At 38.2% G+C, this 21,842-nt stretch overlaps 1 protein-coding gene across 6 annotated transcripts in view; it reads right to left on the bottom strand.

Moving 5' to 3' along the window:
* The window catches only part of LOC126184175 (SAFB-like transcription modulator), a 187,112-nt gene that overhangs the window by 20,778 nt on the left and 144,492 nt on the right, over positions 1 to 21,842 (bottom strand). For all 6 annotated transcript variants that reach the window (XM_049926547.1, XM_049926559.1, XM_049926572.1 and 3 more), the window contains 2 exons: positions 18,348 to 18,441; positions 248 to 390 (listed from right to left, as the gene is read on the bottom strand). In XM_049926547.1, coding sequence (XP_049782504.1) covers positions 248 to 390; positions 18,348 to 18,441 — 237 coding nt within the window. The remainder of the gene's footprint in view (positions 1 to 247; positions 391 to 18,347; positions 18,442 to 21,842) is intronic.

The raw sequence follows: 21,842 nt of genomic DNA, 5'->3' as shown, positions 1-21,842 counted from the left end.
ACGGCGGAAAGACACTCTTGGTGGAGTGGGGAGGATTTCATGAAGGATGGATCTCATTTCAGGGCAGGATTTGAGGAAGTCGTATCCCTGCTGGAGAGCCACATTCAGAGTATGATCCAGTCCCAGAAAGTATCCTGTCACAAGTGGGGCACTTTTGGGGTTCTTCTGTGGGAGGTTCTGGGTTTCACAACAAATATATATGCAGATGAAAATTAACAGCTGGAAAAACTGACAACTGACAACTCACATCCTCCTGAGTACCACTGTCCATCTCCTTTGTTTTTGTAACTCGCCCTTCTGTATTGGAAGACTTTTTCTTTGATTTTGTTGTTCGCTCAGAAATTTCCTTTTCTGTTTTAGCTTTTTCTCTAGACAGAGGTTTCTTCTTGTCTGCAACAGAGTGAACTGTGAATTACACATAATGAAAACAAAAGACAAAATCTTATAGTACAAGAGCACACTCCAATCAATAGTGCTATACTCCAATTAAAATTACTTTGTAACTGACAGACAGAATTGTTGGGGAGCAGAGCTGCCAGCATGTCATGCACTTATGCAATCGATAAGTTACATGTGCACCAAGAAAGGAACAAATTGTTTACTGACTGACTGTTGCCAACGTCTTTGTGGGTACAGGAAAGGGCATAGGTAGGGGCTGCTGCTTCTGTAGGTACAGTGATGCATTAAGGTGCCATAATCACAATTTACAGGTGAATAACAACACTAAGATGAGTTTCAATAACAGGCATGTTGGAATATAACAAATCATGTAAAAAATTGGAGAAAATTGTAAGAGGTGACCACAACTGAATTTTTGGCAACATGCTATACCACTAAAGGATGCACACCAGTTACATCTGAATCACTTTCACTATCTTCTGTGGAGTCACTAAAACTGCTGTCAGAATGTTATGAAATAGTAAGTTGTCCTACATTACTTTCTATGACACTTCCATGCTCCCATGCTTTCATTATTACTTCCCTCATATGTCAAGAACAGTATGAAAATCTGATGAAGTTTGGTTTGTAGCATTCTTTATCAATATTTCCACTTCTGCCAGCATCCATTTTTTGTTGTTTCTTGCCACATAACCCTTAAGTTGAAACCATATGAGTTCAACGGAACTGAAATGGCAGTGATATGAAAGCAGTCTGAGGACTCTACAGCCAATTTCTTTGCAGTTCATCTATAACTCGCAGAGGTAAGAGAGGTTTATTCTGGGCCACAAGATCCAGTAATTCAACCTTTCTACAGTCGTGTTGTTGTTGTAGCCAGCTGACAATGTCTTGTTTTCTGCAAGTTACTGCTGATGTCTTATCAAGGATAGTAGAATGATAACTATTACTGAAGCTTTGCTCAAGTTTTGATGATATCGACATGAGATACAGAACAAATCAGTGATTCCAATTCTGTATGCCCTTAGCTGAGACAAATCTTCATTGCAATCTAATACACTGATCAGCTACTACAACCAGGGAATAATAATTCACGTAAATTATCAGCTTTTTCCATTCAGGATACAGAAATAAAATAACAAAACAGTTTATTACAGTGATAAAAGCACTATAGTACGCAATCTGAGAGCTATTAATTTGATAACCGCTTTACTATGAGAACACAGTTTTCTTATAGAAAGTTAACTGTAAGCTTAAATAAAGGTTTAACATGTCTTTGAATTAACAATATTTCTATTAACACACCAATGCTGTGTTTTCATGCTAATGTGTAAAACAGACAATTTTGTTAAATTTAATCTTACCACAGTACACTGTAACTGTAATGTCAACTTAGAATGCAGATGTGAGAAGTATGATGGTCTCTTTTGTGAGCAGTAACATACGACATCATCATCTTGAACAATTTCCAGCCCCAGGCTGGGTCTGTTGGAACATAAGTCCTGTTTTCTCAACATCTTTCTGTGTTCACTCAGGTTCAGTCCTCGCCTCTTTTCTCACAACACTCTTCCACGCCTTTTAGCAGCCATATATCCTTTGGTCTTACCTTGGTTGTTTCCTTCACATCTCAATTTCATGTATCTTCTTGGGAATCATCTAGTTTTCAATATTTTCAATACTTTTTCTTTCTTTCTTTGTGCGATGTCTTTATTCCAAACCAGGCTCCTAACACTACCTGCCTACCACATTTTAGTGGTCTTTTTCGCATTTCTTCCATTCTCCTCTATCGCACTTCCCAAGTCCATGACACTTTCCACCTCCTTTAATTGTTCAAATCCAATCTTGATTCTACTAACTGGTCTATCTTTCTTCCTAGTTGTAAGCAGTATTTCACATTTGTTTTCATTAAACTTCATCGCAAACTGTCTGATGCTTTCTTCCCAAGCATCCAGCTGTTCCTGAATCTCCTCCTTCCTGTTTCTCCAGACTGTCAGGTCATCCACAAACACCACTGCTTTCATCTTATCTTCTCCAGTTTTTTCTGCCACATTAGTGGCATCTCATGCAAGGTCACAATGAAGAGGACAATGCACTGCCTTGTTCCATACCTGTTTGCTGGAAACAATCTGTCCATTCATTTCCCACTTTCAGTCAAATCAGTCTTCTACAGTACATCTCCTTCACTGTGCTTGTCGTCTCTTTTTCCACTCCCTTCTTTTCTAAAGCCCATTAAATGTCAAGCTACCACATTTTTCACTAAGAGCTCTTCAAGTTAAGTGCTGTAGGTTTTTTTTAATTTTCAAAACATCATAATAACTGTCACCACAGAAGGAAAGATATAACATCAGACTATAAGATTTAAGCTTTTAACCAAATAGTTCATTTACAATTGTGTAATAAAGATTGAGAGTCTGACATTTTTTCAACATCTTTGTACAGAAACTAAAACTTTACCAAGAACTAACCTCAGCAGCAAATATACCTTGACCTTAGTAGCATAAAAATAGATTTATAGTAGCGCAATGTGAAAACCAATGTGTACTGGGCACTCCTTCCCCTCCTTCCCCATGTGGCTAGCACCACCTGGCCCCCTTCAAAACCCTGCAGGCACAACCACATCACCTGGCAAAATGGCCTGTGCTCGCAGAACAGGCAACACAGCAAGAATATGGAGCCCAAGAAACGGCCACAATTGGCTGACAATCAATCCTTACCAATAGGCTCATTGAAACTTGCTTGAGTCAAAAGATTATTTTAATTGGATTACAACAGCTAAGGAAATTTTTTGATTACACAGCAACAAGTTCTCAGCTTAGGAATATGTTTTAATATTTCAACAATTTAATTTGAAATTACACACATCAGAAAATGTTTATTAATACCTATTTCAATACCAGTGACATTACTAAAAGAAGAAGTCATACAGTTTGGGTATACAAATGTCACCCATGACCCAAGAGTCACACAACATAGAGCAAAAGTAACAACAGAAATTCAGAGTGATGATTCAAAGTCAGAGTACTAATAATGAACTGTCGGTATTATTTTTAACTCCTACTCTCCATGCTGACAGTGTCTCTGTGCTAAGTTTCTTCTTAAGAGGAATGAATGTGAAACCAACAAACAGAAATCGATTGCCTCAGTGCTTAACTGGACACTCCTGGATCACAGAATCATAGTCTTTTCCATTTGATGTACAGATTCACTGTTGTTGCAGATATTCTGCTTCTAAAACCAACATATCAGTGACAATGCACGTTGCAAATATATTCTATAATATTTGATTTTACACTGATTATACGGTATTGGTTTACCTGTAACTGCATATGTTCTGTCTAGAGAGAGAGGGGGGGGGGAGGGGGAGAGGGGGAGAGGGAGACAGAATGTGGCCGCGTGCACTCACCTGCTTGTGTGCATTCTAACACTAATTTTCTGCACTCGCATGCTCATGTGCATTCTAACACTAATTTTCTGTCAATACCTGTATATTTTATGTAAGTATGAGCTGGCTGTATGGTGTAAGCTATCAGCCAAAAAAGCCACTACTCCTACCAAGTGCTTCTCATGGTCCACAATCAGAGTAACATTCTACATGTGACAATAGTTTCCTATCTTTTATTTTAAATATGTTGCACACATTGAAGTTCTGAAAGCTGGTAATTTTGGGCTGTGATATCAAACCCATTGTTTTCCTTTGCAGTATTCACATGGGTAGCTGAGTTGGGACAGACCAAGACAATGACATCAATTATATTTAACACTGCCTGCACAAGCGGGCAGAGCCAAGTTTGGACTTCTGTAGTAAAAAATTCACATATTTCTTATGAACGTTTTCACTGCTAATATCTGTCACCTGTATATCACTGTACCCCTCAAGCCACACCTCTTGAACAATGGAAAAGTGTTTTCCTCACCATCCTCCCTTTAAATAAAAAAAAGGAGAAAGGAAAAACGAGAATGAAGAAATTGCCTAAACATATCAATGACCAAAAAAATTACAAGTCTTGTCAATATTTTATATCTTAAACATGGGGTTCACAGCTTAAAATTATTAAGTAACATACTTTTACTTTTATTGGCCTGTAATTATTAGTTTGGAGAGATTTACAAAAATCAGCCAACTAGTTGCAAATAAAGGTTTATTGGAACTGCTTATCCAGGCTTTAGCAATTTTAAAACCGTCTTTTTCAGAAGGTATAATGGACCTGGTTACAACATAAGCCAACAGAGTACATTGAATAAAACCAAATGGCTCATGTTATATGAGACATTCATCTTCTGAACACAAATAACTACAAGCCATGACTTAAGACTGCAGCAACATAATATTTCAGGTGTGTTCTTTAAATGCATAGCATAGTGGCCCATTAACATAAGACTCTAGTCAATGTTAAAGCTGAACACATGCATTAAAACAAAGTGAAGGCCCTACATTAAACAGTGTGCACACAACAAATAGCAAAAATCAGCTGTAATTATTAGACAAAATTCTATCACACCCAGTGATTTTTCTCTCTACTGCCATTTTCAGGTGATCACTATGTGCGAAAGGTAGGAAGATCAGGATTAGAAATGGAGAACATGCACAGAGTTCAGATTGTGGAAGATAATCGGCCATGCTCTTAACAAAGGAACCATTCCAGCATTGGCATTAAGTTACTTAGGGAAACCATTGAAATGCAAACTCTAAAATGCCCAATGACAATTTGAACAGTTGTCTTTCTGAACACACACAATTTAGTTACACTGGTCTGTGGCAATGGGGAAGTAAAATGCCATACCTTCTTATACCTTTTTATTTTTCTTTCAGTTGAAACAGTACAATCAAACTGGAGAGAGTTTAGATGTAGTTTCAGAGAATAACCCTAAAAACTTGGTAAGAATAAAAATCAGGTGACCAAGAACAAGTCCACCGAAACACAATTCTACTTGCCATGGTTTCATAAATTTTAATTTCAGAAAGTGGGAATAGTGTTGAACCTCAACATGCAATTATATACAACTATGGTACTACAAGCTTCCAGAACCATGGAACCAAAATTGGAAAAACAAACAGTGACTGTCTTAGTCACAGGAACAGTTATAAATGTATTTGTACTTTTGACACTTGCCATGCTTCATCTGCAAGTGGGAAACAACTTCGTAAAATGACAAAGGCTTTTATTACAGTCCTTCCACATTAACTTATTTATGGAATATTCTCCACTTCTGGTTTCAAATGCAAATGTACATTCAGTTAACTGCACGATTTAGATGATGTTTTTATAATGTATGGTGTGAGTTATTGTAAGACTGTACCAAAGGATTGTATATTTTAAATGATTTCCGTCAAGGAAAAAGTTACAATTTATTTGGAGTTTCTGTTTGTCGATAATTAAACTCGTACAGGAATCTAAAAGTACAGTTTATGGCTATGCTGAACATGGGTGGAAAACTTTCAGCAAGCTGTCATGACAATAACTCACATTTACCTCTGAAAGAAGGCAGATAAAAGTATCATTCCTAATTCAAATTATTTTTCTCAATTTTATCAAAGCTTCACTTGCAGTAATGCATAGTGAAGGGGAAATAGCAGGTGATTATTGTTTTCAAAACAACACTTGTAAACCACACAATATTGCTTGACAAATAGTACCATTTCCAACAGCAGTGACCAACTAGGGAAAGGTGAACAGTTCACTACAGATCTTTTAACCAAATACCCTCTTCAAACTGACTAAAAAATGTTCCAAGAATTAAAAAAATCAGTGTGGAAAGTACACCATATATTAAGACAAACAATAACTTCATAAATTGACGCGACTGACTTCTCTTATCTGCTTTGAAGTATTAAAAAACAGAATCCCCCCCCCCCCTTTCAACCTCCTGGCCCAGTGTGCAATAGTGGCATGAGCTGTCTCACAATGAGACTGTGCCTACTCCTCATCACTGATTTTACCTAAATTTTTGGTAGATGCAGGGCTTGGTCTGAAATGGAAGTGACAGAATTGGGAGCTTCATATATCTGAGCTTTCAGGAAAAACAGTATTTTTGAGGCGGACCTGGCGAGGCATGTACTATTTATGCAATTGTAGTTTCCAGGCAATGGTTGTTGCAGTGAAAACAGCGCAGAACGGTAATCGGAGGCACGTGTGATCGAGTCCTTTGATGGAAATGTTTTTATTTACAATTTTTGAATTACTTACATTGTAAACTCACTGAAATGATGATCAATATATTGTGTTTATTAAGGTTTCCGCAACGCAGAAAGGAAATTTTGAGAAATCACTGCATCAAAATACATTCCATTGAATATCACCAGGTATCCACTCCAACATTTGCCGAAATGATGTGATAAGCATAATTTGTTGTCAAACTTTATGGCGAGAGAGAACTTTTACAAATGAAAACAAAATCAGTTTTTACTTAGAACTTCAGAACAACCTTGCAATTGTAAAATTGTGGCATTTATCACATGCGAAAGATGCTTCCACTACTTTTACAACAAATATCACCCTAGTACATGAAATCACCAACAGTAAAATAACAACAATATCTAATTTTATATACAAAGTTCTCACATACATCTTATAACCCCTTCCTGGAAATTTACTTTCAATCCTAAATTATCAGTCGCCTTTCCTTTTCATGCCTTTTTATGAAAATGTTAGTATATACAATACCTACATCAATCACTGTTTTCGTTTATCTGCAGTGTAAGAAGATAAAAACTAAAAATAAAAAGAAACATTTTCAGACAAGGACTCGAATCATCAATCCTCACATTATCATTCTGTCCTCTTGCCACTGTACCACCCCTGCCTGGAAACTATGCTCAAATAAATGCCTCATGCCTTGCAAGACCTGCTCCGAAAATGCTATTTATTCTAAATGGTTGCTCATTTGGGGCTCCCACTTCTGTCATTTTCATTCCTGGCCAAGCTCTGCATATATCATAAATTTGAATGAAATTGGTGATGATGAGTAGATGTGATTCCCCTGTCAGTGTGGCTTGGCTCAGCACTTCCCAGGACTGGGGCAGTGTGAATGAACACCAGAACTTTACTTGGCACAACACTAATGGCAATAGTTACGGACTTGAAAAATTCTCATTTGCTATAAATGTGAACAAATAAGCGAGTTCTGCCTCAAAATCCGAAAATACAAACTTCCTAATAAATGTTATTTCATAGTGAATTGTATCCCAATGAACTACTTTATCACAGACAGTTTGAAGTAGCTTTATTTTCTGCATATAAATATAAAAAATTGAACCACTTTTTGGCTGCTGGTATTGCACATTATCTGCTCAAGCCCAGTTTGGAAGGATAATGTGTGTAAGAACGTGTATGCAAAATAAGAAGTGTACAGATGCAAAGACAAATCAATGCGCTAGATGCTCTCGTGCCACATCAATTGTGGGCAGTTGAAAGGCTTGTATATGAGCCACATAACACCCATGAAGGACTCGACCATGGACCTAGCACCTTTAGAACAAAGAATCACATATGTTTGTCTGGCAGCTAAACTTCAAAAGGTGGTGTAATGCAGACACTTTAACACGCAGTTTTAGGTGGCGGATGTTTTGAACTGTGATTGCATCAAATGCTGGCCGAAATTGGGCCTAAACTACCTCATTACAACACTCCCAATCCCAGCAAGCACTTTCGTAGTAGCTGTTATCAAATGCTTTGTGATGTGCATTGCTCACTGTTTTCATATTTTGAAATGAGTGAAGAGACTAATCCCAGTCCAACACAGAGTTGGATTATAACCCTCATGACACCAGAAGAGATCACCACTCCCTATGAGTGTGGGTCAGTTCTGGTTTTGCAAAAAGACAGAATATATAATATTGATAAAAACCTTAAACTAGAGAAGTGCTGTATTTAGTGGTGGGAAGTTACAGCTGCTTCTCAACAAAAACAATCATTTGTTGAATGCTTAAATAAATCCAAAAGAAGAAAACAAACGAAGAACATTTCGGGGGAAAGACTGCTGAAGTTTTAATAAAAGTAAACATTTCAGTAAAAAGATCCCCAATCACAAGTTGTTTTAACAGCCAATTTCCAAGCAATAAGGTTTCGTCTTCATGCCGGTAGCATGACAACCTTTAAAAATTATACATCTAATGTCTCTCTGTATCTCTTGCCCAAACACACACATTACATATTGAGACCAAAAACCCAAAGAATCAAGTTTAACCTGTAGTTGGTCTTGACTGGATAACAGAGCCTTATGAAGGCAAGGTGCAACATGGCCATGTCTAACTCAGTACTGTGCGCGTGTTACAAACCTTCTGATTGAGTGCAGCTCAAATTTGGAATGTCTGATGTTCTGTGGCAACAAATATAAATTCTGGATCAAAACTAATATTCAGTTACAACTTTTATGCTGAGAGAATCTAGTGACAGCATATGGCAAGCAACACTAATGTTATGGCAGCAAGTTACACACATCTGCCAGATTGCCAGAAATTTTATAGAACAATCTATGTACAGGGAAAGCTTCAAATCACCACAATTTTTGTTTGTTTGCAGGTAAATGTCAGTTGTCCAAGTACACACTGAAATCAACATGCCATCATGCCGTTACAGAAGCCAAAACAAAATGGCACAGCACACTGCCAGTAAGAAGTATCACATGGTAATTTACTTACAGCAACAGTGAAAATGTTACCATCTCTGTCCAATCCAGATGGCTGAATAAGTCATCTGGATTGTCTAGACTTCTTAGGCATGTGGATTGGCCTGACACGGCAGCAACATTTCCACTGCTACCGAAAACCACACAATATTCCACTTCATCAATGGGCTGTGATATTTTGTTTTGGTTTCTTTAGTAGCATGCTATGGTACTGTGGTATGGGGATTCAGTTGTGTACCTGCAAAACAAACAAAGAACTAGTTACTAGTACTTTTTTTGAGGTTATAATTAGAACTTCAGAACTGCACTTTGTTGTGGTATGTGGTGGTTGTTCTCATGTGCTTACGTACCACACACATTTTTCATAATCATCTAATGATATTATTATACTGTTATTATAAAAATGAAGCAAATTTTGCCATTTATATATTTGCCCCCCATGAACCATGGACCTTGCCGTTGGTGGGGAGCCTTGCGAGCCTCAGCGATACAGATAGCCGTACCGTAGGTACAACCACAACGGACGGGTATCTGTTGAGAGGCCAGACAAACATGTGGTTCCTGAAGAGGGGCAGCAGCCTTTTCAGTAGTTGCAAGGGCAACAGTCTGGATGATTGACTGATCTGGCCTTGTAACAATAACCAAAACAGCCTTGCTGTGCTGGTACTGCGAACAGCTGAAAGCAAGGGGAAACTACGGCCGTAATTTTTCCCAAGGGCATGCAGCTTTACTGTATGATTAAATGATGATGGCGTCCTCTTGGGTAAAATATTCCGGAGGTAAAATAGTCCCCCATTCGGATCTCCGGGCGGTGACTACTCAAGAGGATGTCGTCATCAGGAGAAAGAAAACTGGCGTTCTACGGATCAGAGCGTGGAATGTCAGATCCCTTAATCGGGCAGGTAGGTTAGAAAATTTAAAAAGGGAAATGGATAGGTTAAAGTTAGATATAGTGGGAATTAGTGAAGTTCGGTGGCAGGAGGAACAAGACTTCTGGTCAGGTGACTACAGGGTTATAAACACAAAGTCAAATAGGGGTAATGCAGGAGTAGGTTTAATAATGAATAGGAAAATAGGAATGCGGGTAAGCTACTACAAACAGCATAGTGAACGCATTATTGTGGCCAAGATAGATACGAAGCCCACACCTACTACAGTAGTACAAGTTTATATGCCAACTAGCTCTGCAGATGACGAAGAAATTGAAGAAATGTATGATGAAATAAAAGAAATTATTCAGACAGTGAAAGGAGACGAAAATTTAATAGTCATTGGTGACTGGAATTCGAGTGTAGGAAAAGGGAGAGAAGGAAACGTAGTAGGTGAATATGGATTGGGGCTAAGAAATGAAAGAGGAAGCCGCCTGGTAGAATTTTGCACAGAGCACAACTTAATCATAGCTAACTCTTGGTTTAAGAATCATGATAGAAGGTTGTATACATGGAAGAACCCTGGAGACACTAAAAGGTATCAGATAAATTATATAATGGTAAGACAGAGATTTAGGAACCAGGTTTTAAATTGTAAGACATTTCCAGGGGCAGATGTGGACTCTGACCATAATCTATTGGTTATGACCTGTAGATTAAAACTGAAGAAACTGCAAAAAGGTGGGAACTTAAGGAGATGGGACCTGGATAAACTGAAAGAACCAGAGGTTGTACAGAGTTTCAGGGAGAGCATAAGGGAAAAATTGACAGGAATGGGGGAAAGAAATACAGTAGAAGAAGAATGGGTAGCTTTCATGGGGGAAGTAGTGAAGGCAGCAGAGGATCAAGTAGGTAAAAAGACGAGGGCTAGTAGAAATCCTTGGGTAACAGAAGAAATATTGAATTTAATTGATGAAAGGAGAAAATATAAAAATGCAGTAAATGAAGCAGGCAAAAAGGAATACAAACGTCTCAAAAATGAGATCGACAGGAAGTGCAAAATGGCTAAGCAGGGATGGCTAGAGGACAAATGTAAGGATGTAGAGGCGTATCTCACTAGGGGTAAGATAGATACTGCCTACAGGAAAATTAAAGAGACTTTTGGAGATAAGAGAACCACTTGTATGAACATCAAGAGCTCAGATGGAAACCCAGTTCTAAGCAAAGAAGGGAAAGCGGAAAGGTGGAAGGAGTATATAGAAGGTCTATATAAGGGCGATGCACTTGAGGACAATGTTATGGAAATGGAAGAGGATGTAGATGAAGATGAAATGGGAGATACGATACTGCGTGAAGAGTTTGAGAGAGCACTGAAAGCCCTGAGTCGAAACAAGGCCCCCGGAGAAGACAACATTCCATTGGAACTACTGACGGCCTTGGGAGAACCAGTCCTGACAAAACTCTACCATCTGGTGAGCAAGATGTATGAGACAGGTGAAATACCCTCAGACTTCAAGAAGAATATAATAATTCCAATACCAAAGAAAGCAGGTGTTGACAGATGTGAAAATTACCGAACAATCAGTTTAATAAGCCACAGCTGCAAAATACTAACACGAATTCTTTACATACGAATGGAAAAACTAGTAGAAGCCAAACTCGGGGAAGATCAGTTTGGATTCCGTAGAAATACTGGAACACGTGAGGCAATACTGACCTTACGACTTATCTTAGAAGAAAGATTAAGGAAAGGCAAACCTACGTTTCTAGCATTTGTAGACTTAGAGAAAGCTTTTGACAATGTTGACTGGAATACTCTCTTTCAAATTCTAAAGGTGGCCGGGGTAAAATACAGGGAGCAAATGCTATTTACAATTTGTACAGAAACCAGATGGCAGTTATAAGAGTCGAGGGACATGAAAGGGAAGCAGTGGTTGGGAAGGGAGTAAGACAAGGTTGTAGCCTCTTCCCGATGTTATTCAATCTGTATATTGAGCAAGCAGTAAAGGAAACAAAAGAAAAATTCGGGGTAGGTATTAAAATCCATGGAGAAGAAATAAAAACTTTGAGGTTCGCCGATGACATTGTAATTCTGTCAGAGACAGCAAAGGACTTGGAAGAGCAGTTGAACGGAATGGATGGTGTCTTGAAGGGAGGATATAAGATGAACATCAACAAAAACAAAACGAGAATAATGGAATGTAGTCGAATTAAGTCGGGTGATGTTGAGGGTATTAGATTAGGAAATGAGACACTGAAAGTAGTAAAGGAGTTTTGCTATTTGGGGAGCAGCAAAATAACTGATGATGGTCGAAGTAGAGAGGATATAAAATGTAGACTGGCAATGGCAAGGAAAGCGTTTCTGAAGAAGAGAAATTTGTTAACATCGAGTATAGATTTAAGTGTCAGGAAGTCATTTCTGATAGTATTTGTATGGAGTGTAGCCTTGTATGGAAGTGAAACATGGACGGTAAATAGTTTGGACAAGAAGAGAATAGAAGCTTTCGAAATGTGGTGCTACAGAAGAATGCTGAAGATTAGATGGGTAGATCACATAACTAATGAGGAAGTATTGAATAGGATTGGGGAGAAGTTTGTGTCACAACTTGACCAGAAGAAGGGATCGGTTGGTAGGACATGTTCTGAGACTTCGAGGGATCACCAATTTAGTATTGGAGGGCAGCGTGGAGGGTAAAAATCGTAGGGGGAGACCAAGAGATGAATACACTAAGCAGATTCAGAAGGATGTAGGTTGCAGTAGGTACTGGGAGATGAAGAAGCTTGCACAGGATAGAGTAGCATGGAGAGCTGCATCAAACCAGTCTCAGGACTGAAGACCACAACAACAACAACAACAACAACAACATATTAAAGAAGAAAAATCATACACTGATTGTCTGTCATAAATAAGAAACTCAGCACTACTTCGGTTGGGAAATGTTGAGGAAAGCAAGTAACTGTTGTCTGTTTAAGGAGTTCTCAATTCTAAAATGTGATTACCAGATTGTGATTTGAACTGTGCTATGCTTACACGTCTCTGGTGCCTTATGATTAGAGCCCGGATTTTAATGACAAGTCATATTTTTTTCTGAACTATAGGGTGAATTTTAGAACAATTTACACACAAATTTAGGCATTTTAGTGTCGAAAAATGTATTTTGATTGTGCATTTAAAGTCATATTTCAACAAGTTTTAGTAGTAGGTCATATTGCGTCTTACTTTTAATATAATAGGTCATATTTTTCTCGTATCTTACGGATCACACGAATAAGAAAATGAATATGTTGCTCACGAGACAATATTTAACGTGCTATTATGAAAGATAAACAGATAAATTAGTACACAGCTTTTTTCTCAGGACTGTAGCAGAAAATCGGTGTACCACAACAGTCGTTTCGTGAACATAAAACATTGTTGCGCAGAGTCGACAATACGCTCTCAGAGCCAACAAAGGCGGCTTCTGCCATAATAGTCATCGCAGTCACACAGGTGTTCCCAGTAACCAGTCTGAATACAGCCTTTGCCTTGTTCAACAAAACAAAGTGCTCCGACAGCGTGAAGTTGCAAGAATATGTTCGAGAATTTGGAGAGAAGTTCTTTAGTACTGATGGGAAAATATTATTTTATAAACTGTGTGAAATTAAAGTTAGTGCAGAAAAGCACTTTAATGTGCAACAACACTGCAATACCGCTAAACACAGCAGCTGTGTGAAATGAAGTGCTGAAAATAACAGCAGGCAAACGTTGTTAATTGAACAGACAGATCAATCATCAACCGTGCAAGGATTTGTGTGAGATGATGGTGTCCTGCAACATCCCATTGGAAAAGCTGAAGAATCCACACTTCAGACGGTTCTTGGAGAACTACACAACACATCCAGTTCCAGATGAATCTACACTGAGAAAGAACTATTTATCCGTATGCTACAATGTGTGCTCAAGAAAATACGAATTACTATTGCTGAGCAAAAGATCTGGCTGTCAATAAGATTAAACTACGGATATTAGTGGGCGATATATTGCAAATGTTGTTGTTGGTGTTCTAAAAGATGATGGCCCTGGAGATGAAGCTCTCGATAGAGTAAACAATTCGACGATTGCTATTCTGTTTGACAACTCTCTGAAGCTACTGTGGCCAGATGGTTTGAAAAGAGACAACATTTTGCTGCTTGTAACAGATGGTGCTTCATATATGACTAAAGCAACCAAAGGGATTCAGATTCTCTACCCCAGTATGGTGTACGCCACTTGCCTTGCACATGCGTTGCACAGAGTTGCCAAAGAGGTGCAATCAAATTACCCTGACAAGGATAAATTAATTTCCTGTGGCAAGAAAATCTATGTGAAGGCTCCGCTACGAGTGCAAAAATTCAAGGAACAAGCACCTTCAATGCCCCTCCCACCTAAACCTGTTCTTACACGATGGGGTTCTTGGCTTAATGCTGCTGAGTATTATTGCACCAACTACACCCAAATAAAGACAATTTTCTGTGAGCTTGATAGCGATGAATCAAGTGCTATCAAAATTGTGAAAGAAGTTTTTACAGATACATTGTCTCGAAACTTGGCATACCTCAATGCCAATTTTTCAGTGATATCAAAAGCCATCAAACGACTGGAAGCCGTTGGCACTCAGCTATGTGAGGTCCTGAGTATTGTGCAACATGTGCAGAATGAGTTGGGTCGAGCTCGTGGTCATGTGGCTGACAAAGTGAAAACCAAATTGCAAAGTGTTCTCCAATGGAATCCTGGATATTCTACACTGTGCAAAATTAGTGACAGTCTGTCAGGGAATGCCGCAACTTTTGAACATACTGAAACAAAGCTGAACTCCAGTGACCTGGCTGCCTTCAAATACACTCCAGTGACGTCTTGTGAAGTGGAGAGGAGTTTTTCCAGGTACAAAACTATCCTCAGCGACAACCGTAGATCTTTGACAATGGAAAACCTAAAAATGCACATTTTGATCCACTGCAACTTTGGTGACATAATGTGAAACGCTTTAAATACTATGTAGAAATAAAAACATTGTTTTACTGTTTCGATAGATGATCTTTTCACTGTTCTTTGTGTTTAGAAAATAAAACATTCAGACATTCAAAAAAATAGGTGCAAATTAGCCACAAACCATACAGAAAGAAAGAACTATACTTACAATATTTTGATAAGTGGATTTTGTATACATTATGGCGAATGAAAAATTAAATAAATAAACAAGAATGCTTTAAATAAACTTCTATCAAGTCATATTTTATTTTTAAGGTCATATTTATGTAAGTTTTAGGTCATAAATGCTTGCATATTTCACTGTTTTTTAGGCAATTAAAATCCGGGCCCTACTTATGACTTACTACAGTATATTTATACAATATTTTAGTGTGCTTCTTAATGTAATTTTATTCTAGCTGAGCTCTGGTGTAGAGATTTTGAGGTTTAAACCCCCCTTCCCTTTTTGTTTCCTTCTCCACTCATCATCGTCAGCTACAACTCAAATCCAAGCATGCAAATATCTTCCCGTATAGAATGAGCATTTCAACTCAACTTATGAATGTGTTTCCAGTGGCTGAACAGACCAATCCTGGCATAAAGCATGTGTCTCCACAAATCATACTGAGTGGTTGCAGGAGAACAGGCAATAATTGACGGAGCTTGTCGCTTGGACTCTTCATGTCTAGGGATTCCCCTTCAAACGACGTGAAAGTGGTGGATGCAGTGTTCTTCCGCAGAAAGTGGTCCAGAGCATATTCTTTCCTTGTTTATACAAGTCATCTGCATGTTGGTCCCTAAAGCACTTAAAGAGGGGCTCCATGAGTTCTAGTGCCAGAGCAGAGTTCACCATAAAGGATTTGGCAGGGAAGCCTTGTATAACTCATGCAATGAACATGGCCTAACCACCTCAGTTGATGAGGAATGATGGTTGCTTCAATGCTGTTTAAATGCCCTTTCTCGAGAGCCACAATGTTGGTCACAAGGTCCTCCCATTTAATGTTCAAATCTCTCTCCTTTTTTTTGTGGAAGTGCTCAATTTTTTGATATCACAGCAATAGACTGTCCAAGTTTCACAGCCATACAGGAGTGAGGAAATGACAGCAGCTCTCAACACCATGAGTTTGGTATGTGTGAAGACTGTGTATTATTAGTCTTAAAAAAACTGGAATGACAAATGAAGATAAGTTTCCTTGTACACAATGATCTGTATTCAAGAATAATGAGACAGTTGGTGCTTTGCAAACTAGCATTGCAGCTGCTGACTGTTCATCTTATCAGGAGGTCGGAAGAGTGATTTATCAATAGAGTAATGCATAAACAAGAAAGCCTTCACGAGATCTAAAGTTTTCTTAGACATTCTTCAGTGCAGCAGATAATAACTAGATTGATGAATTCTGATTTGACAGAATTTTTATAACAGTTGTTTATAAAAGCTGAAGGGCACATAAGATAACCACCAATGCAACATCTGAGATTAACATCAATTTATGGTATTTTTGAATTTCTGAAGAAAAGAATTTGTAAACGTTGCAGTAAAAATGACCACGGCGGAGGTTCATCTCAAACAAGTTTTGACATCCTGATGAAAAACTATAAAATTTAGTAATTCATAAAAAGGCACACGTAAGTTTGATATATTTCTAAGATTGTGTTGGAAGTAAAATCAAAGCATACCATTCCAATACAGAATGAAATAACAGTTGGCTCAGTGGTTATTATGTTTTTCTTCATAGTGGGTACCACAGCAATACTTTTATTAAAAAAGGGAGCATTTTTATTTTATTTGTTCACAACTAGTTTCTGCCTTTTAGGCTATTCACAAGTGATTTTCTGCAGTAGAAAAATATCTTCAAATTTGTGTTCTGTTCATTTTGGTTCACATAGCCTGTCTTGAATATGGCAACCTGTCAGACCAACAAGATAGCCTATGTGAACCAAAACGAATAGACACACAAATTTAAAGATGTGGCCATTTCAGAGTATATGACATTTTTCTATTGGCGAAAATAACTTCGAATAGCCTAAAATGCGAAAAATTAGGTGTGAACTATTAAAATAGATACAGGAAAAGTGAAAAATGCCTCCTTTTTTTATAGTTATTACAATGTTCTCCAAAACAGTACAAAGGACATACAGCTGCATTTTCCAACATCTCCTTCAAACTGTTTTTATTGTTTCTGTGAGAGATTAGCATGGCTTTGGACTAAGCCTTCAAAAGAGAACAATATCTTCATATAAATGTAGCTGACATGTCTCCAGTCAGGAAGTAAATAGTGAATCAGCATCTTTTCATGAAGCTGATGCAGAGATAAAGTGCAAAAACCTAATACAGATTATGTACTGCAGTAACAATTCTTATGAAAGAAGGAATGGACCTAGACATGTGACACGGCCTATAGAATGAGATGAACAAAATGTTTGTGATGTTCTGTGTTGAAGTTTTTTCTAGGTGCCTAAATGTTTGTGACTTACTTTCGGTTTTAACAATGAGTAGACAAAACCATTAAATATACATGGAAAAAATAGACGTACAAGTCATTCGTTACGAAAGTGGGCACATCCCAATTAAAAGTAGTTCCTTAATATCTCTTTCATATTTAAAACATAATACATAATATTTGATGTATTGTTACAACTGAAGAAACAAAAGCACTCCTATTGTTCAGATTGTTCTACTATTCTACTGGTATAAGATGAACATCAACAAAAGCAAAACAAGAATAATGGAATGTAGTCGAATTAAGTTGGGTGATGCTGAGGGAATTAGATTAGGAAATGAGACACTTAAAGTAGTAAAAGAGTTTTGCTATTTGGGGAGCAAAATAACAGATGATAGTCGAAGTAGAGAGGATATAAAACGTAGACTGGCAATGGCAAGGAAAGCGTTTCTGAAGAAGAGAAATTTGTTAACATCGAGTATTGATTTAAGTGTCAGGAAGTCGTTTCTGAAAGTATTTGTATGGAGTGTAGCCATGTATGGAAGTGAAACATGGACGATAAATAGTTTAGACAAGAAGAGAATAGAAGCTTTCGAAATGTGGTGCTACACAAGAATGCTGAAGATTAGATTGGTAGATCACATAACTAATGAGGAGGTATTGAATAGGATTGGGGAGAAGAGGAGTTTGTGGCACAACTTGACTAAAAGAAGGGATGGGTTGGTAGGACATGTTCTGAGGCATCAAGGGATCACCAATTTGGTACTGGAGGGCAGCGTGAAGGCTAAAAATCGTAGAGGGAGACCAAGAGATGAATACACTAAGCAGATTCAGAAGGATGTAGGCTGCAGTAGGTACTGGGAGATGAAGAAGCTTGCACAGGATAGAGTAGCATGGAGAGCTGCATCAAACCAGTCTCAGGACTGAAGACCACCACCACAACAACAACAACAACAACAACAACAACAACAACGACAACAACTGGTATGTTTCATTATCACGAACGAGGTAGGTTTGGAATTTACTTACAATGCCTGACCTCTTCATCTTCATAACCAGATTCCTCTGAGCTGCTACAAGAGGCATCTTCCTGACTTGCAAGCCGCTCCTTCAATCTTATTAACTAGAGGGAAAGAAAAAACAAGTCGTAATTAAATATTTAACTGATTACAATGATTACAGAAATGGGATACGAGACAATTTTATTTAAAGCAATCAACACATGGCCTACAATACAATACATACACACTGCTGTCCAAAATTAAAGCAACAAATGTAAATTTTTCAAGGTTGCACTTATTTTCCCACTAAACACTACAAACAGCTCATAGTTAAGTAGAAACAATGTAACGAATACATATTGTAAACAACTGCAACATGCATAGTCATAGACAAAAATGTTCTTTGTTTTTCCCAGCTTAACGGATTTGCACATATAGACAAAAATGTTCCTCATTTTTCCCAGCTTAACGGATTTACACATACATTCTGACAACTGGTTAATGTGTGACCACCTATGGCAGCAATACAGGTCTGACAACGACAGTGCATGCTGTGAATGATGCCATCAATCTCATGTTTTGGCAGTAACACCCATTCTCCCAGAAGAGCTGCTCTCAAGTCTTCAGGAGTGGTTGGTGGTCGCAACCTGTGCCCCTAGTGCATCCCAAACGTGCTCTATGGGATTCAAATCAGAAGTGTGTGCAGGCTACGCCATCCATGCAATATCTTCCATCTCCAAGAAAACATCAACCACCTGTGCTCTATGAGGTTGAGCATTACTGTCCATCAAAATCAAGTCTACGCCCACAGCACCTATCAACAACCGCGCATGAGATCCAAAGATTTCATCGTAATACTTGACAGCAGTTAAACCTTGCCGATTCACCCATACAATTTCAAGAAGAGGTGGTCGAGTGGTCAACCTACTCCCTGCCCACACCATTAGCGATCCTCCTTGATTGATGTTGGTTTCTTTCCACAATGTTTGGACCCCAAAATGGTGTCCCACATTTCCTCCATATGAGAAGCCATCGATAATCACTCTCGGGTTAAAATTGGGACTCATTTACGAAAAGAACATTGGCCCACTATTCGAATGTCCAGGTGGCGTCTTGAAGCTTCTACTACAAACATTTCCTTCTGTGAAGAAGCCTCAAAGATACACGTACAGCGGGCCTCTAACAATAAAGGCCACTCTGGCCAGAGCCTTCTGTGCACTATTTGCCACGTTACAGTGTGTCCAAAGAATGCTGTGTGGTCAGATGCTAGTAGCTGTGCAGTACTATAAGAGGTACCATCTTGTCTTTACAACCAAATCATGGTATTCTCTTTCTGATGTCACACGTGGTCGGCCCTGTTCTGGTCTTTGGGATACGGTCTTGGCCTCCATAAACTGCTACCACACCTCAGAAATAACAGAATGATTCACATTATGCCAGTGGGCCATACGAGTTTGTTACTGTTCTTCCTAGGCCCTTCACTGCAGAGAATCTGGAAGACGTCTTCTCTGTGCCACGCTGCACCATCTGGTACTGTGTATACAGCGACTGAAGATATGGGACTACCCGGCAAACACTACCTTCTTTGCCAGATGCTCTGATATCATTGGTGTGGTTGTCCATTGCCTCAAATGCCATATTCCACATGGAACATGATCATACAGACATCTGTTGACAGTTTGCACGGTTATATTGTGAATGAGAGACACGACAGAGAAATAACAGCTGTTGCTGACACCAGTGTACTCTGAGCTGTTGGTAAGGTCTTGGGAATAATGTATCATTCACAAAACTGACATGGTAATATGTAAGTCCATGTTGGTTGGTAAAATAATTTCATACTTAAAATAGTGAAAGTTTAGAATTGTGGCTATTTAAGTTTCCTGAAATTATAAGCTGCTTAAATAAATTGGCATAAAAGATTTCTAATTTTGTCTTTCTTGCTACAAACTAACTGTCTTTAACACTTGACATAAATTTTAATAGCTATCAGTGAAAGTTTGGTTCTTTCACGTACTTTGTAACTTTCTTTCCTCTGGCTGTTTCTTCATTATTTGCATAATGTCTTTTTTTCTCTTGCATTTCGATCTTTATCTCCTCCATGATTTACTTCGAAATACTGTCTTTCACAGTTGCTTTCTGCTCTACTCCCTCAGCATAAGGACCTGGATGAATTTTCTGCATAATGCCTCACTAGTCCCAGGTTCCTCCAGTCATTTTTTCCCTGACTGATGCAAAAACCCTAACTCTGTGGTTCTGTCCTCTTCTTTGATTAACTTGGGTTAGATTCAGTTTTTGTTCCATAGACCCAAAAATGAGACGATTCTCATGGGTGTGGAACATGTCAGAAAGAATAACACAAAAACACATTAAAAAATTTGAATAAAATACTTACTACATTGTTCATTTGTCAGAAGATTGTCAAAATAGGTGAATACATTACAGTAAATTGGAACTGCTAATATTTACAGAATTAATACACAATCAGAATGAAATACTGTTATGTGCTTTTAATACATTCATCATACACAAAATATTTAATCCTGACTGTTGTGACCATATGCTGTCAAAACTGAAATCTAACAGACATTTTTACTTAACCTGGTCTAACAGTCCCTGTTAAGATATGCATCTATAGAGTAGGAGGAGTTGCTTCTCAAAAAATCTTTGAAACTAAGTTTAAACTGTGCTTTATCTGAAACCAAGTTTCTAATGGATGCTGGCAATTAACTGAAAATGTGTGTTCCTGAATACTGGATCCCTTTTTGGACCAAGGTCTTTTGTAGGTTGTTCTTATTCCTAGTATTGATGCTATGTATTGAGCTATTGGTTGGAAATAGATATATATTACTTGTAACAAATTTCATTGGAGTAAATCGACTGAAAAGCAGTGGCTATGAACAAAGTTCCTTGAACAGGTTTCTACACTATGTTCTTGAATTTACCCAACAAATGATTCTTATTACATGCTTTTGCACGCTTCAGCAATTCTGTGGTATGCCCTTCCCAACTGAATTTATACTCGAGTTGTAATCCCAGAAATTTAACACTGTCAACCTCTTCGATCTGCATGTCTTCATGTTATGCACATGCTGGAAGGCAATCTCTTACAGGTTCTGAACTGCAAATAATGGGTCTTCTCAAAGTTTAATGACAGTGAATTAGCTTTAAACCATTGATTAAGGTCAGTGAAAATTTTATTAACAGCTATTCCTAAATCTGTACTTGACCTGCTACTTATTGCAATGTTTGTATCATCTGTAAACAAAACAAACTTGGCATCTGGAAATGGAACAGATGAGAAATCATTGATGTACACAAGAAAAAGCAACAGACCCAAGATTGAACCGGGGGGAACACCACATGTAATTGATTCCCAATCAGATGAAGACTGACTGCTTACTGCACAGGTATTTCACGACGCCTCCGTTTGTTTCCTGTTTGTTAGTTACGACTCAAACCATTTCGCAGCATTGCCAGTGACACCATAATATTAAAAGAATGGTGTGGTTCACATAGTCAA

This window comes from Schistocerca cancellata, chromosome 1 (genome assembly GCF_023864275.1).
Source record: "Schistocerca cancellata isolate TAMUIC-IGC-003103 chromosome 1, iqSchCanc2.1, whole genome shotgun sequence".
Classification (NCBI taxonomy): Eukaryota; Metazoa; Arthropoda; class Insecta; order Orthoptera; family Acrididae; genus Schistocerca; species Schistocerca cancellata.
The sequence above is the reverse complement of the archived record's forward strand: the minus strand, read 5'-3'. Positions and strand labels throughout refer to the sequence as shown.